Genomic DNA, 16,914 nt, shown 5'->3' with positions numbered 1-16,914 from the left:
AAAAACAGTGGGCTGGCTAAGTGCACCCGGTGGAGGGGCAGCAGCCACACTCCGCCGGAAAGAAACAACAACCCAAGCCTGGCGCTCGGGGCCCGCATGAGCCCTCCATCGTCAGCCAGCGGGGAGCGTGTGCCATCCCTAGGGACCGGGTGGCCGTGTTGTGCTGCGATCGCGGGCAGGGCTGCCCACGGGGACCGGGTTTGCGCTCCGGGGAATTGCTGAGCAGAGGCCCCATCTGCATGTGTGCTGGTGGCAGCAATTAGGCGGGACAAAAGAAGCAGTTGAGCGGTGGAGGCAAACACGGGAGGAGGGGCATTTGGTTTTGTTAAAAAACAAACAAAACAAACAGAAGCCTGCGTGCATGTGCATGTGAGCCCTCATTAGGGGCCAACGGGTTCCCCCCTCATCCATGCACTGGAGTCCTCCCCCAGCACTGAGAACATGGCCTAGTTAGGACACAGGACCTGCAAGGGCATTACTGGTGAACACCAGGTCTTCAGGGTGTCCTCAGAGACAGCAGGTTTGGACACACACACACGAGGAGGGGACGCCGCAACACGATGGCAGAGGGAAGGATGCCCCGAAAGCCAGGGGATGCGATGCCCTGAGCACGCCCAGGTGGCAGGGGCCCCAGAACGACGCGGCCCCCCGGCAGCCTGGTGGGGACCTCCACCCCCTGCAGCCCCCTGCAAGCTCCGTCCCTGCTCACCTGGCAAATGATGTTGGGGACCTGGGCCTGGCCCACTGGTATGGGTGCTGCGGCACCGACAGGTACTGGTCACAGAAGGCACCCTTGCGGATATGTTGGAAAGATGTGAACTCTTCGGGCAGGAACTCGGCCGTGGGCGGCGTGGTCCCCAGGTCCTCACCAGCCGGCTCCACTTTGAGGGCCACGGAGGGGCAGTGGTCTGGGGCGGTCTTGCGTGCCTTCACAGGGACGCCGTCCAGCTCCAGGCTGTTGTCGGTGGTGAGGGCGTTGATGGCAGCCACGATGGCCGAGCTGGTGTACTGCGTGCTGTTGCCCAGCCAGGTGTCATCAGTGATGCTGACCCGTGGTGAGCTGTGCGGGGACGGCGTGGGTGAGTGGTGTGGGGAGCAGGACAGCTGCCGGCCGTTGAGGCCGTACTTCCTCTTGTTGCAGGGGGACGAGGGCCGGGACGTGCGGGCCCCCAACCAGCTCTCCTCCGTGACGCTGGTGCGGGGCGAGGTGGAGGGCGAGTGTCTGGGGGAGCTGAGCAGGCCGCAGGCCCCCAGGCCCCGGGGGAAAGCCTCCTCAGGGTCCGTGGTCTTGGGGGACACACAGGGCGACTGCCATGGGGACGTCTGCGGGGACGCGTAGGGGTAGGAGAAGTTAGACTCATAGGATGAAGCCTCTGAGTTGCAGCTGCGTGAGGACAGGCTGCTGGCCGGGCTGAGGCACGAGGGGTCCCGGTAGGCCTCCAGGTTGGGCAGGTTCAGGGTGGCTGTGGAGGGGGGCCGCTTGGAGCTGGGAAGGACGTCTTCCACCTCCACGTCGTGGAAGAACTGGCTGTTACTGTGGTGCATGCCCAGGTACGAGGTGATCTCGATGCGAGGACTCTCCAGGGCAGGGGCCCCATTGGGCCGGATGTGGCCGGAGGACAGGAAGTAGCTGGAGGGCCCGGTGTCCACAGCCCCACCGAAGCCCGGGGGCTGGCTGGCTGCGGGACCTGGCATGCCCGGGCCTGAGGTCTGCAGGTCGTGGCACGGAGCTGGCAGTGATGGGTGAGCCGGGCCAGGAGGCAGAACAGAGCTGATGCTCGACGGTGCATAACTGTAGTGCTCTGCAAACGGGCAGAAGGGAAGATGGCATGAGGGGCCAGTCACCAAAAAGGACATGCACTGCTCCGTGAGCCCAGCAGCACCGACAGGCCAGCGGGTCCCAGCTTGTCCTGGCCCACCCTCCCTCCCCTGCTGCTGGTGCTCGGGCTCCCATCGCCCCCACGCCGCCGCCACGGGCTCCCACCGCCCTCCCTCTACTCAAAGACTGCCTGCCCAGATCTCAGTCCCCAGCCGCACCCGGAGTCATCCTCCCTGGGTTATCTCTTCTTCAACATGTAGCATCACTGACATCCACCATCTCTGACCAGGAGAAACTAACTTTGCCTGCCTTAGTGTACTTGCCTTCATGGCTGTCTTCAGAGCCTAAGCCTGTGCCTGACAAACAGGTGGACAGACGGATCGATGGGCCCGTGGGTGGATAGACGGGTGAGTGGGTGGGTGGAGGGGTGGACGGGTAGAGGGATGGGTGAGTTCCAGCTACAGGAACCTGGACTTTTAAAGAGATTTAATAACCTAATCACTGACAAGGTGCCTTAACCACTTGCTACAAAGAAAACACCTCAAGGACCAGACAGAAGCACAGGTTTTGGGGTCACTCTCATGTAAATTCTGATGCTAGTTCATGGCCTAGTGATCCCAGTTTCAAAAAAAAAAAAAAAAGCCTAGAACATCAATGCACAGCAAGATTTAAGAATCGTTACATGCTAATTATAACCTCTATAAGGCATGTTTTAAAAAAAATCATTACTGCCATAATTAGAATTTTTACCAGAAAAGCCACATTTCTAGATTTCCTATTTGAAAAGACACCTAATAACACCTTGGTACGTCAGTGCCGTGCACTGGGAGGAGTCTTCCGAGGTCTCTAAATAATGGAAGTGCATGCCTGGAAACCATACACCGGGCCTGGCTTAGTGCGCTGCGGGAGGCCCCAGTCCCATGACACTGCTGCCCTTCTGGGCAGGAACCTGCCCGCGCCAGCACTGCCGGGCAACGAGCGTCCCCAAGTATGGGTTCACACTCCACTATGTTTGGGGACAGAAAGGGGCTGAGCACCCCAAACACAGGGGGTCTCTGCCCGCCGTTATTTCCAAGAGCCATTCGACCACTCCCTGGTTGTGCAGGCTCTCTCTGTCCTTGGAATCACCAAGTCCCTGCTTTTACTGCTTGGGGGCCCCCAGACCTGAGTGCTCCCTGGAGGGCCTCTGCTCCTCCAGGCCCCCCAGGTGCTGCAAAGAGCGCACAGCCACCCCCCTCCCCGAGGGCATCAGCCTTCCAGATGCTTGGCTCCAGTACCAGACGGCCTGAGGAGCCCTGCCCAGGAAGGGCTGCGTCAGGATGGCTGTGCCTGCATGAGCCTGCAGCTCATGCACCCAGGGGCCCATGGCCTGTGTCCCGTCAGCACGGCCCACCTGCTCCCATGGAGTGCAGTGAGGAGCTGGGAAGGCCCAGCACCCTCCCCCACCCCCCCCACCCCTGTTTCCGTTTCCCTGGGACAGGAGGTGGTGCTGGGCCCAGGGGGACCTGCCCCTGGGACCCCCTCCCATGCTCACCGGAGCTTACGACGACCCCTTCGCACCCTTAAATGCTCACCAACACCCTCAATACACAACTGCAACCAAAAGTTTAAAGCTATAATCTTTGTAAAAATCAAACAAGGAGTGAAAAACCCAGAAAAGGAAGTTCCCAGAGGAGGTCAGGGATCCTCAGAAGAGGCAGTGCGGGGGCTGCGGGTCCCAGGGCCCCCCCTCCCACGGCACATCTCCCACACCTGGACCTGCCAGGCTGCTGCACAGGTGCCCCAGCAGAAGTGGTCTACGGGGACCCAGGGGGCAGTGGGGGCCAGGCCTGCGGGGGGAGGCGATTGCCCCAAGCGATCCGCAGGGTGGAGAGGGCTGAGGGGCACACAGGATCCGTCAGGAGCTACAGGGGGGTGAGTGCTCATCACCATCCCCCGTGACCCGTCTGAGAGTTGCCTCAACAGATGGCTCACTTTAGCCACACGCACGGTACTTTGCCTGTATTATTCATACTTCTGCACATGTACATGACACATGTCTCCATGTGCCCCCACATGCATGAGACACACGTGTACAAGCACACATGTCGGGACGGGGCCATGACACACCTGCGGAGGTAGACCTGTTCAACCAGCGCAGGGAGCAAGTCGGTGAGTGTGCACTGTACCCATCTGCGCACAACGACCATCACCGTCAAATGACTGATAGAGTTCGTTTTGCACGCTCAGGTGGGCACGATCTTCACACTTAGACTTCAACCCATAAATGTACTGTGTCACACAATCACACAGTGCGAAGAGTGGAGGGCCCCCCTCCACCCCAGCTTCTGGTTCACCGCCGGCGGTGGACTCCGCCTCCCCCTGTGCTGTGGCACCCAGGACACGCGCTGCCCAAGCACCTGCACAGGCTGCACACACCCTCTGGCCATCTCCAGCTCCGCCTATGCATCCATGACCCCGGTTGTTGCTGGCCCCTCCCCCCGGTTCCATGTCCGCACCCCACACACCCATCACCCCCCTGCTGGCCCCTCGTTGATCCAGGTGGGCACTTTCCGGGGCCCCCGAGAAAGGAGCAGGGTGCCACCTCCCGCATCTCAGCTCTGCCTAGGCTCTGGGGGTGGACATGCCAGTGCCCCAAGAGCCCTGTGCCACAGACACCAGGGGTGGTCCTTTCTCTGAGCATGTCTCCAAGTAGCCATGAGGAAGCAAGGAAGCGAGTGGCCGACCTGTGGGCTCAGGCCTAACTGCCCCCCAGGCCCGACCTGGAGGTGGCGACGTCCTCACCACAGGGACAACCGGGCCAAACGCTCCCAGATGCACAAGGGCCCTGGGCCTGGACCACGCTGGTGGGGAACATGCTCCAGGGCGGAGCACACAGAGAGAAGCACATGACCTAGCCTCTCGCCAGCAGCAAGCTTCCCTCTCAGACAGAAATCACCTGTGGCATGAAAGCTCGCAGTCAAGGTTGACGGGAATGTCAGGCACCATCGCAAGGGTTAGAGCGTGTCACAGACCCTGCCCGTGAGGAGTCCAGGACGTCCCTGGGCCACCCCTGTGTCCCGGCCCAGTTGGTATCACAGGTGTCTACAACTTGTTTTAAGAGATGGGGGCACCTGGCTTGCTCTGTCAGAAGAGCCTGCAGCTCTTGATCTCGGGGTCAGGAGTTTGAGCCCTGCGTTGGGAGTGGGAGCTGGTTGAAGAACTGAAAATCAGGAGAGAGAGACACATAGCAAGAGCATGAGAGAGGGAGAGCGCGAGCTGACCCCATGGGTCCAGTAACAATTGTTGGCGGAAGGTAATCTCGAGATTTGGAAAACAAATCCTCGCAGAGTCAATGAGGTAGGTCTGGGGGCCTCTCCCCTTCAAACCCCCCCCCAACCCACCGTGCTCCAGGTGCCCCGACCTGAGGCTGACTGCTCAGGGCGCTGAGGCTGGTGGGTGGGGGGGCCTGGGGGACTGGCAGACTGAGGCAGGTCTGACCTGGGGTCTGGAAGAGGCAGGGTGCAGGAGAAGAAGGGCTCTGACACCCAGAGGATCCTGACACGGCCCTGACATAAACCAGTCTGTCAGTAATCACGATTCCAGGAGACAAGAAAAAAAAAACCTAAAGCTTCCATTTAAAAACAAAAAACCCACCTAAAGCATGACTTTTCCTTAATTAAACAAATTACAAACTGAAAGCCTTAAGTGCCTGAACTTCACTACGAACAACGGGGGCTGTCGAGTGATGAAGGTCCATGTTCTAGAGCAAACACACGTGCACGGGGACGGCCCAGCTCGGCCCTGGGCCTGGGCGCTATGGGAGGGGGCAGGGGGAGGGCTCCCTCCACTCCCCCCACATCTCCCCTCCCCCCTCCACTGGTTTGGTTTCATTAACCACCTAAACTGTTTTCAAATCCAAAACCTTTCACTATGGGAAGCACCACACTCACGTGGAATGACTTTATTTCCAGTATCTTCCCTAACAGTCCTGAGATGCTCCGGCTGACTTACGTCCTACCAGGAGCTGGAAAACACTCAGCGCCCGTGAGGGTCACGCTCCTCGGGACGGTTGCTTGCCAGGCCGAGGGCTGAGGGCCGAGGACTGTCCCTGAGAGGCGAGTACAGGAGAAACCGCCCGACCTCGGCGAGCATTACTCCAAAGGTTTCCTGCATGGACGATACTAAATCCTGTTCATCCCCTGAAAACACAACCTGCATGTCTTGGTTCCCAGATGTCCACCCGGGCAAGGCGCCTGGGGCCACGAGGATGGGCACTTCGGGGACACAGGATGCGGGTAGCACCTAGGCAGCTCCACCCCTTGGGCTAATTCACAGCACACTTGGCACAAGGGTTTCATCTCGTTCTCAGAAAATTTATTTCAGAACCAATTTTGTCATTTCTCATCAACTAGGAGAAGGTATACCTGCATCCTCTCTCCTGGCACTGATAGTGCCTGGGCCTCCCCACGCTGTTCCACTCATACCAGCAGGTGCACCAGGTGAGCTCCCTTCGGGTCCACCCACTGAGCCGGTCCCACCCGGCCTCTCCTCTGGGGCACGTGCTGGCCTCGAACCACAAGACACAAAGCTGGACATTGAAGCCCAGGAGCCGCGACAGCCGGTCCATCCTTGCCGGGGGCACCGAGAGCCACCAGGCAGTGGGATGGTCATTGCCCAGGGAGTGGAAACAAAACAAAACCACAACTTGAAACACACTCCAGGCCTGGAGCTCGCCGCGGGCGCTGTATATGCGCAGCACCCAGGGGCGCTCAGTCCACGGGGCTGGGGCTGCCCATCGACCTGTGTTGGACAAGAAACCTGCGGCCTTAGAACGGCCCCTCCCGGCAGCACCCCCACTGCCCGGCCCACAAACAGGCACACCTACCTCTCGTAGGGCCCTGGGTCCAGCCTGGTGCCCTCGGGGGTGTCCCCATGGCACCCGCTCCCACCACCCCTGGGGGTGTCCCCACGGCCCCTGCACACGATTTGTCACCTCAGGCCGCCACCCTCATTCCCCGTTTTTAAGGAATTAAACATCTGCGTGTCGTCAGCAACCGTGTCACTCAGACAAGGACACAGGACTAACACGTCCTGGGACAATAACCACCAGGTGGAACAGGCCTGGAACCCTGGGACAAACCGCAGAGGACGGCGGCCCTGCAGGCTGAGCGCGGCCCCTGAGCTCCTGCCTGGACACCCTGGTTCCCCTGTCACCGTCCCAGTGCTGAGCGCGGACAAAGTCCCTCCAGAGACGAGCCCTTTCTTGTGGCCCTGAGGTGCTGCCTGCGGCCCCGACGTCCAGCCCCGGCGTCCAGCTCCCACCTGAGGCCCTGCCAACTTCCTCCGAGTTGCCAGGGCGACGACAGCAGACAGCCGAGCGGAGCCCCGGCCTGTGGGAAGCAGGGCCACGCCCGCCTCCCGGCCACCGGCCACCGGCCACCGACAGGCGGCTACTTCCTGAGAGCCCCGGACGGCTTCCGGGGGCCTGCTCGTGGCTCGGGGAGGGGGCTCCTGCCCAGGGGACCGGCCCACGGCCTTGGGGACACAAGGAGGCCCCGGGACCCCACACAACCTCGTGTCCAGCCCTGCGGCCGGTCAGTCCTGCGTGAAGCCTGGTCAGCGCCACGCCTGGCGAGCCCTCAGGGAAGAGGGAACTCCAGTCCCCAAAGCGGGTGGGCGCCGCGGACCCCGGAGCTCGCAGGCTGCGGGCGGGGGGGTCTGTCCGCATCCCTGCGCCGTCATGGATGAGGCTGTTACCCTGCCTCACGGCCCAACTCACAGGCACTCGGTCACTGTTCATACCCAGGCTCGTTCCAGAAACAACGTGAAGCCCTTTCCATCCCCCTGAGAGGCTGGCGAACCTAACGGATCATCTAATATCTAATCATTACGACGCGGTTACAAACACTACGAACGAGAAGAGGGGGCTTCGCGCCTCGTCAAAACCTGGCAGCAACCACAGGTGCCCCCAGCAGATGGCAGGTCCACAAACCCGGTCCGTCCGCCCCAGGGACACAGTCAGCCCTCAGCAGGAAGCCCACGGGCCCTGAGGTGACGCGGAGGGATCCTGAGGGCACGTGGCCAAGAGGAACGTGACCCTGACCCCAGGACGTTCTGGGAAAGGCAGAACTGTGGAGATGGTGCAGACCTGGGGTGGCTGGAGCTGGCAGGGTGAGGAGGACGGGGGGTGGGGGTCACGGAGGGTCCAGGGCAGCACACAGACCCCGTGGGACCCAGGGACGGGCATGCGACCATACACGTGTGCAATCCCGCAGCATGCGCGGGCGGCCCTGGGCCAGCCCGAATGTGCACCATGGCCTGTGGGTGATAAAGACGAGTCGGGCAGGAACAGGTGCCTCACCCTGTGCAGGTGTTAGGGACAGGGCAGGGGGTCTCGGGGAGTTCGCCTATCTTCCTCTCGACTCTGCCGTGAGCCTAAAACCACTTCTCAAAAATAATCTTAATAAAACATGAATACCCCTCACAAAAATATGTTAAAAAAGGAATGTTTTCTAGCCACTCCTAGCACAAGACTCGGGAAAGAGCCCCTTCTCTGCTCATCCTCCTCCACGCTGCCAGTGGCCTCCCTTCCCCCCAAGCCTGGTACGAGCGGAGGCCCAGGTGCGCAGTCTGGAGGCCTTCCTGCAGGAGGCTGTCTGGGGCTGTGTGCCTCTGGGGGCAGGGCTGGGGCACCCATGCAGCCCTCAGGATGTTACTGCAGCTGAATTCGGGGGGCACATGGCGGTGGCGAGGCCCTCCCGGATCTGGGCACCCCAGCCGCAGAAGCCCCCCTTCCAGCAGGGCAGCACCCAAGGACCGGAAATGGCCGTGGCCCCGAGCGTCCAGGACCGGCCTTCACGGCCGTGCGGGCCCCATGTTCGCCCCGCGCCTCTCCTCAAAGACCCGCTCATCGATGGAACCCAAGGGATGAGGATGTGAGGGCCGGCTCCCCAGCAGCACCACAGGAGGCCGGACCCAAGCGAGAGCCCAGAAGGCCTCAGAGAGCACTGCTCCCGACCCCTTCCAGCGATCATCGGGGCTCCTGCCAACCGCAGAGGCTGGGGACCCCCCCCAGAAGACGAAGATGGGGTACAGAGAACAGAGTGCAGGCAGCCTCTGCCTGGTTGGAACGTTTATTTTTTAAAAATGAACAGGACGTTACAGTTTTTAAAAGACGGGTGGTGAGTGACATGGAAAATATTAGACAATCATCACAGACGCGGTCGCGTGCGTGCCAAGTGTGCTGCGGTCAGCTTCCTCCCTGCGCGCCACGTGGGCAGGACGGGGTGGGGGCCGGGCGCCCTGCAGCGGGGTCCCTGCCCCCCCCCAGCCTGCCAGCCGGTGCCCCAGGAGCCATAGCGCCACGCGGGAGCACCCACTCCTGCAGGCCGAAGGTTTCCACGGTTGTTTGTTTAACGGAAACCTTTTTGCACAGAAGAGAAAATGAAAGAGAAGAAGGCTGTGCGCCCCGAGGGCTACGTCTGGGAGTCTGGGAGGGGGTGGGCGGAGTGGAGGTCTGGGGGGAGCCTGGCCCCTGCCCTCTGGCCACAGCCGGCTGAGCACCACCTGTCCCGCTGTGGCCGCCAAGTCCCAGGCCTTGGACACTCCTGTGGCCAGGCGTAAGCAGCACACTGCTACTCCAGCCCCCCCCCACCGCCCTGCCACAGGGGGCGCTCCACACACCCCACCTCTGAGTGCTGGCCACCCCCACCCCTGCTCCCTACCCTGCACCCCTGTCAGCAGGGTGACCGCCCCCCTCTCCCTGCACTCCACGCCAGCCCCTCTGACTTCACTCTGGTTCCTGCCCACCCCAGGCCCAGACCCCTGCGCTCTTGAGGGTGGGCTGCATCCCTGATCCTATGCCCCAGGCCCCTGCACCCCAACCTGACACCCCCCGCCCCTCTGCACCCTGACAACACACCTCTGAACCATACTCTTGGCCATGTATCCTCTGGGGCCCTGTACCCCATTATCCTGTACCCCTGGAGCTCTACACCCCAGGCCTCTACATCTCCTGACTCTGCACCCCTGGGGCTCCTGCACCCCAATCCAACACCCCTCCCCTGTACCCCCCAACCCTGCACCTCAGAACTGTGCTCTTGGCCTTGTACCCCTCCCCGAGCCCCTGCACCCCCCCAGTCCTGTACCCCAGCCCCAGCACCCCCCCAGTCCTATACCACCAGGGCCCTTGCATCCCCCGAGTCCTGTACCCCCCCAGCCTGCATGCCCCCAGCCCTGCACCCCATACCCTGCACCCCTGGAGCCCTACACCCCAGGCCCCTGCATCCTTTGACCCTGTATCCCTGGGGGTTCCTGCACTCCAACCCAACACCCCACCCTGCACCTCAGAACCGTGCTCTTGGCCCTGTACCACCCTCCCTGGGGTCCCTGCACCCCCCAATCCTGTACCCCAGAGTCCCTGCACCCCCCCAGTCCTGTCCCCGGGGCCCTGTACCCCCCACCCTGCACACCCCCAGCCCTGCACCCCAACCCAACCCGCCCCTGAAACCCCTGACCTGGGGACCCCTTTACCTGCCCCTTGCACCTCCGTGGCCCGCACCCCCGGAGCCCCGCATCCCGAGGGCCCTGCACCCCTCGCCGGCCCCTCCCGGCCCCAGGCCCCCCGCGGACCCACCTTGGGCAGCGGCGGTGCCCTCGTCGCTCTGGTTAAACTCGAAAAGGAAGTCGAAGTCGAACTCCTGGTCCTGCTCCAGCCCCGTCATGCTGGGATGGGCGTGGGGCTGGGGTCAGCGGAGGGGGCGGGGGCGGGGGCGGGGGCGGGGCGCGGGGCGCGGGGCGCGGGGTCAAGGTCCGGCCGGGTCAGCCGGGTCCTGGCCTAGTCCGGGGGCCGGGGCCTGGTGGAGGTCGGGGTCGGGTCGGGTCGGGTCGGGGTCGGGTCGGGGCCCAGAACGTGGCCCCGGCCGCGGGCACCTGTGGTTGCGCCGCCGTGGGCTCCGCCGCGCCGGGCCGCGTCCCGGGGTAACGTGACTCCCGCCCCCGCCCCCGCCCCTCCCCCCCACGGTTTCCGGGTTGACATAAACAAGCCGCTCGCCGGCCGCGGCTTCCGAGTTTTAAATAAACTCTCCCGGCAGCCCGGGCGCACGCACGCGGCCCTCCCGTGTCCCCGCTCCCCGCCCGCGCCCGGGGCTCCCTTGCGCGCCGGCGGCCTGGGCGCAGGGTGGGGGTCCGCGTGCGCCCCCGCGGCCGGCGGAGAGGGCGGGGGACCCTGTGCGCCCCCGCGGTCGCGGTCGGGGGAGGGGGCGGGGTCCGCGTGCGCCCGGGCTGCCCGGGGGGGGGGGGGGGGGGCGGGGGCGGGACAGGAGCCCGCCGCGGGGCCCCTCGCTGGCCCCCGCGCGGCCCGGGACACCCTGTGGCGCAAAGATCACGACAGGGTCCCAGGGAGTCGGCCCACTGAGTTTCCGTAAAAGTCCTTTAAAAAGCTCCCAAACCGAGAGCCTCCCTGGGGTAAGGATGTGGCGTCTGGGTCCCTGCCGGAGTCTACAACATGCACGACCGCCCAAGGCGGGTGCGCCCAGCCCAAGGCCCACCGGCAGTGCAGGGACAGCAGGGCCTGCTTCCCTGGCTGCTCTGCTCCCGCCGGAAGGCCACTTCCCTCCCTGTCGCTGGGAAAGTGCAGCCCCCCTATTGTGAGTGCTCCCCCCTGCTCCGACTGCCCACAGTGACCAGCTGACCGCAGCCCCTTCGTGCTCTGCCGTCTTCCCTACAGGCCAGCAGCCACCTGCCACCGTTTCTCCTCCGTGGTACCTCTGCTCACTCATCCTGCTCCCTGGAGTCCACCCAGAGCTGCGCAGCTGAGAGCAGGGGGCTCTGGATCCCAGGCTGGGCTGCCGGGCAGTGTGGCCACCGCACACGGAAGGCAAGAGACATGTGGGCACTGTGTGTCCTCTCTCCCAGCTGTCTGCTCTGACTGTCCCCGTGTGTGGACCTGCAGGGGACTTCATGGGACACTGAGATCCACCCGTGGAGGGAACTCCCATGGAGAGAAGGGAGTGCCCTGAGCTGGTGTCTGCAGGTCTGCAGCTCACCAGCACTGCCCTCTCTGCCCTGCAGGCCCTTTGGCCCCACAGGCACTGCTTCCCTCTCCTCAAGCAAATAACCTGCAAGTCACGTGCCTCCACCCCAGGCTTGTCTCCCCTGCCCCTTTTCAGATGGCTGGTTTTCTCCAGTGATAAACTATGGCTCACTTTGGCCTGATTTAGTTTCTAATAATAGTCCTCACTTTGACATGGATGTTGGAGGGTTGTTGTGTTTTAACTTAGCTTTTTTTGCTGACCTTTGGGCAAACGAAGTCTGCTTCTATGGAGAAGCGACACTTCATTTTCTCTTTCCAGTTGTTTTCCCCGCTGCCACCTCTCATCCCCACCAAAAATTTACATGGGCCCTCATGTAGTTTAGTCGCCAGCTTTTCGTTTGAGGGTTCGAGAGAGCGGGTGTGCACTTCCCCGTGCAGGTGTCCACTTAGTTCCCACCTGGCCGGGGCGGGACGGGGACAAGGCCCAGGCCCTCTCTGTCCCCCACCTACTTTCAGATCCCTCAGCACAGGAGCCAGATGGCCAGGCCAGTTTTATAAAAGCTCCTCTTAACCCCCCCCCCGCCCCCACCCCACCCCGTGCCTTTCAACTGGTAAATGGTTCAGAGCTATTTGCCAATTCAGCAGACACTCCTGTCCTGATGGAAATGTTTAGCTTGGCGCTTCCTCCTAGCGGCTGCGGGTGTTCACGGTGCACAGGGCTCCAACCCAGGGTGTGATAAAGCAGGGCCTCTTCTAATCTGGATTAGGGAACAAGGCTACGAAGTTAAGTGTTGGGAGAACAGAGTGAGCTTTGTTCTGCTCCGGAGAGCCCGCGGGCCTTCTGTGTGGAGCAACCCTGGAGTGGGTGGCTGGGTGGCTATGATTGAGGCCTTGCATTTCTCTGTATTCTCCACGCGGAAAAACAGGCACAGAGCCTTCAGAAACAACAGTGGCTAATGAGCTTCAACCCAGATGCTCATTAAACCACAGGGAAGTGCCGGGGAATCTCGCAGACTCTCACGCGGGCAGCTGATGCCTTAGTCAGGCCTCAGAGAGAGGACACATCTTGTCCCCCGGAGCCCAGTGAGGCAGGCGCTGACCTGCAGGAGGCCGTGTCTCCCATCCCCTCAGCCTGGCTGCGCCAAGAGCTCCATCACACTCTCTGGCTGCCTAGTGGCAGCCTTCTGTGAAATACCCCCCAGTCACCTCGTAGTCTCCAGGCACCACTGCACCTGGCCTGCTCCCTCTTCCCAGAGGCCCTTTCCAACGCACTCTCACCAGGAGGAAGCAGGAAGAATCAGCACCAGCCCAGAGATGGGGTTTCTACTTGTAAAAAAAGATTATTCCGGGATGGACCACTGAGTCTTCAAGTAGACATTTGAGCTTTGAAAGACCCGCATTTTTTTTTAAAGGCAGTGTTAAAAAAAAAATACATGTGCACAGACTTTGAAAAAGGTGCCCAAGAAGTTAAGACCAAACCCTTGGCGCACTTTTAAAAAATTGCTCTAACGGCAGGAACTTGTCCCATAAATACTCCCTGATGCTTATGTTGAAATATTTCCTGAACTGGGATGAGATGGAGAAACATACCTCCTCCCTCACTGATACAAAACAGAGAGGAAATGGCTGAGCACCCTCTATCAAGGGTACTGCCTGGGGCTCATCTGGGTCACCAACACGTACCTCCCCAAAGCTGCCAGTCCTCGGAGAATGCGGCTCTGCGGCCATGGGCCCACTACGGGGACGGTGCTGGAAGGACGTCTGCCCTTATAAAAAGAGGAGTCCCCACTACACACTGGCATCTTTGCCAACTTTGCTAAAATAATTCAAAAAAATACTTGGGCGCTGATGAGGTGTTTGGGAAGGTGTCTCCCCATTTCCCGGGCACATCTGCTGTTCTGATCCCTACTCAGGGTGCTGGTGGCCCCTGCTGGAGCCTGTCCTCAGACACCTGCAGGAGCATCCCCGTCAGGAGCTCCAGGCCGCAAGGCCAGGTGCTGGCTCCTGTAGGGCGGAGGGCAGGCGTGCGGGGCCCTTGGCCAGACTCGGAGGCAGGAGTGTTTTCGGGACATACACTTAGGCGCCTTTGGGACCACAAACAAGCAGCTTGAAACTCGAGGGTCCCTTTCACACTGTCCTGAGCCACTTTCTACAGCTGAACTCCCGGCTGCAAGATTGCAAAATGGATTGAATTAGGGGCTGTGTCCACACTGTGCATCCGATGCCCTGGAGTTCTGCGGGCCGAGCTACCAGCAGGACGGCGCCGGGCTGGGGGTGGGGGTGGGGGTGGGGGTGGGGGCGGGAAGGGCGCAGACCCCACCTCACGTCCTGGGCTGGTCTCCTGAGCCGTCTGGTGGCCTTGCCCCACTGGGAAGAAACCGGCCACCTCCGTTCCCAAAGAGCCCACCAACACCGTCGAGCGAGCCCTGCCCTCGCCCGGTCCCGGCCGCCCGCGCCTGAGCTGAGCCGGTGCCGCGATCTGCCGCCGGGCTGCGCGCAGCGCTGGGGAGAGGAGACACCTATTGGCGGGAGGGAGCGCTGGGGACCGAGGCCGCTCCGGGGAACACCAGGGGGACCCCGCTGCCCGGGTGGTGCCGCGCGCGCCCCCCGCGGCGGCGGACCCCTCCCGGCGGCGGACCTCGGCCGGGCCCGCGCGCCCCTCCCGGCCCGCACCCGCGGGGGCACGTCCTCGCCCGGGAAGGGGCGACCCGCCGGCTTACCTTCCTCCGCCGACTTCATGCTGCCGCCGGAGGGCGGCGCGGGCCCCAAACTTTCTCCGCTCCCGCAGACTGCAGCCGGAGGCCCGAGTGGAAACTTGGAAAGGGCTGGAAAACTGGTACTTGGCATCCACGCGGCGGCGGCGGCGGCGGGCGGGAGCGGAGCGGGAGCGGGAGCGGAGCGGCGGCAGGAGAGGCGGGAGAGCGGGCGCTCGGCTCTCCCGGGAGCGCAGACCCCTGCCCCGGCGGACGCGCGCCCGGCCCGGCCCGGCCCGGCCCGGCTCAGCACCGCGCGCCCCGCAGAAGTGTCATCGAGGGGCGTGTGCGCGCGGGTGGCCCGGCTGCGCCCTGGGGCCCGGGCCTGGTGGCGGCGCGGCGGGGCTCGGAAGTGTGCGCTCCCGCGCCCCGGTGCCCTCGCCCGGCCGCGGGATCCGGCGCGGCGACCGTGCCGGCGAGGTCGGAGTCCTCCGGGTCCCGCTCTGACGCAGGGCCGCGCTCTGCCTCCTGCCTTTTTAAAGCTGGAAAACACCTCCCCGCCTCCCCGCCGGCCCGGCCGCTCCCGCGCCCCCTCCCTGCCGTGACATCACGCCCCCGCCCGAGCCAGCGCAGGGCCCGGAGGAAAAGTCTCCGAGCGCCGGCCCTCCCCGCTCCAGGCGGCTGCTCGCCCGGCCCGCGGGGCGCACGGGGGCGGGCTGGGGGCGCACGGGGGGCGGCAGGGGCGCGGGCGGCGCGCGGGGGGGCGGGGGCGAGCGCGGAGGGCAGGGGCGCGCGGGGTGCGCCCCGAGCGCAGAGGGAGCGCGGCCCGGCCGGGACGCCGGGGTCCGCCGCGTCCTCAGGGAGTCGCACTCGGCTGGGGCGGGGGGGCGGAGACGGGGGCGGCCGGGGAGCCCCGCATGCTGAAGTCATTATGTAAAATCGCAGGCTTCCCCCGCTGTGGAAATTTGGAAAGGCGCTTCCACTGGCAGGCCCGAGGAAGGAAATTCCCATCCCGCCAAATCACTAACAGATTGCACGGCGGTCCCGGGACGCGGACCTGGTGTCGTTCCTACTCCGTGAATGCCGGAGCGCCCAGCCTGCCTGTGGCCCGCGCTCGCGGGGGGGGTCGGGGAGGAGCAGGGGCGCAGCCGCCGGCCGGCCGGCCGGGAAGGCGGGGTGGGGGGTGGGGGGTGGGGGGCGGACTCTGGGGTTTCCAGGCGGCGGGGGAGGGGTTTCGGGAAAGCCTCCCCAGCGCCCGCCGGTTCACTTTACACTTTCCTCGCCAACCCGCCTGCGTCTCGTCTGCGCAGCTCGGCGGCCAGGACCCGACCACGTTTTCGTGGTGGCCTCGGGTGAGGGGCTGGAGCGTCAGGGCGGCTAAAGAGTCTGCGGTGCAAAAGTCATAAATCTATTGCGGTTTCAAATAACCCCAAAAGCGAAGTTGTGTCTGTGGCGGGTGCCCGAGAGGCCTGCAGGGCGCGGGTGGATGCCCCAGATGCCCCCACGGCCCGGGGCCCGGGGCCCGGGGCCCGGGGCGGGGGGTAACATTTGACCCGTCGGCTGAGGCGCGCTGGCGAATCGGAACCGCATTAATAATAGGACGGTGCCCAGCGGAAGCGGTGCCCGCGTCACTAGCGCCGGCTACGCGGGTAGCCAGCGCGCCAGGGGCAGAACTGAAATCCCTCTTTCCACCCACGTCTTGGGCTGGGCGGCGTGGAGGGGCGGGGCCGCCGCGCGCCGCGGGTGTCTGGGTGGCGGTCAGGTGTCCCCACCTGTAGATCCGCTCCCGCGGGCGAACTGGGCCCAGGGAGAGGGTGGCCCGGGGGATACCAAAGCTGGGGGGACCCCACGAGGATGCTGAACCTGGGAAGACCCCAGGAGGATGCCTGAGACCGGGGGAACCCCATCAGGATGCCTGAGGACGAGGGGACCCCACGAGGATGCCCGAGGCCGGGGGGAGCCCTATCAGGATGCCCCAGGCGGGCCCCGCCCTCGGGACGCAGAGGCTGGGGCAGGGGGGAGGAGCGCGCGTCCTGCGTAGGAGGCCGCCAGGGGGCGCCAGGGCCGCCCCGCCCGCGCCCCGCCCTCCCCCAGGTGGCGCGGCGGGAGCTGCTAGTGGCGCACCTGGGGCGGGGGCAGGAAGGCCCGGCAAGTTGTAGTACGACGACTGGACCCCCTTGCCCTCCTGTCCGCCCCCCACTCGTTCTCCCGCGCGCCGGGCCGAACCTCCTGAACCTGGAGCCCAGCCCGCCTGACCCAGGGGCTCCTCCTGCCCCTCCTCCCCCCGTCTCCTAACTCCACCCCTCCCTCCTCCGGTTCTGCTACCCTACTCTCCCCTCCCTCCTCCCCTCTTCTTCCCCATCTCCCCTCTCCCTCCCTCCTCCCCT

At 64.0% G+C, this 16,914-nt stretch overlaps 1 protein-coding gene across 4 annotated transcripts in view; it reads right to left on the bottom strand.

The window, feature by feature from the left end:
• NFATC1 (nuclear factor of activated T cells 1) overlaps positions 1-14,699 on the bottom strand; it is a 96,756-nt gene extending 82,057 nt beyond the window's left edge. For 3 of the 4 annotated variants that reach the window (XM_055302945.1, XM_055302946.1, XM_055302943.1), the window contains exons 1-2: positions 14,555-14,699; positions 710-1,802 (exon numbers count right to left, since the gene is read on the bottom strand). In XM_055302945.1, the coding sequence (XP_055158920.1) occupies positions 710-1,802; positions 14,555-14,681 (1,220 nt within the window). In that variant the 5' untranslated portion in view covers positions 14,682-14,699. Of the gene's footprint in view, positions 1-709; positions 1,803-10,436; positions 10,526-14,554 lie in introns of all 4 variants that reach the window. The other variant, XM_055302944.1, reaches the window with a different exon arrangement.
• Positions 14,700-16,914: the final 2,215 nt, after the last annotated feature.

The sequence above is a fragment of the Nyctereutes procyonoides genome, unplaced genomic scaffold (genome assembly GCF_905146905.1).
Source record: "Nyctereutes procyonoides isolate TBG_1078 unplaced genomic scaffold, NYPRO_anot_genome, whole genome shotgun sequence".
Lineage (NCBI taxonomy): Eukaryota > Metazoa > Chordata > Mammalia > Carnivora > Canidae > Nyctereutes > Nyctereutes procyonoides.
Note: the sequence above shows the minus strand (reverse complement) of the source record. Positions and strands in the feature narration are given on the sequence as shown.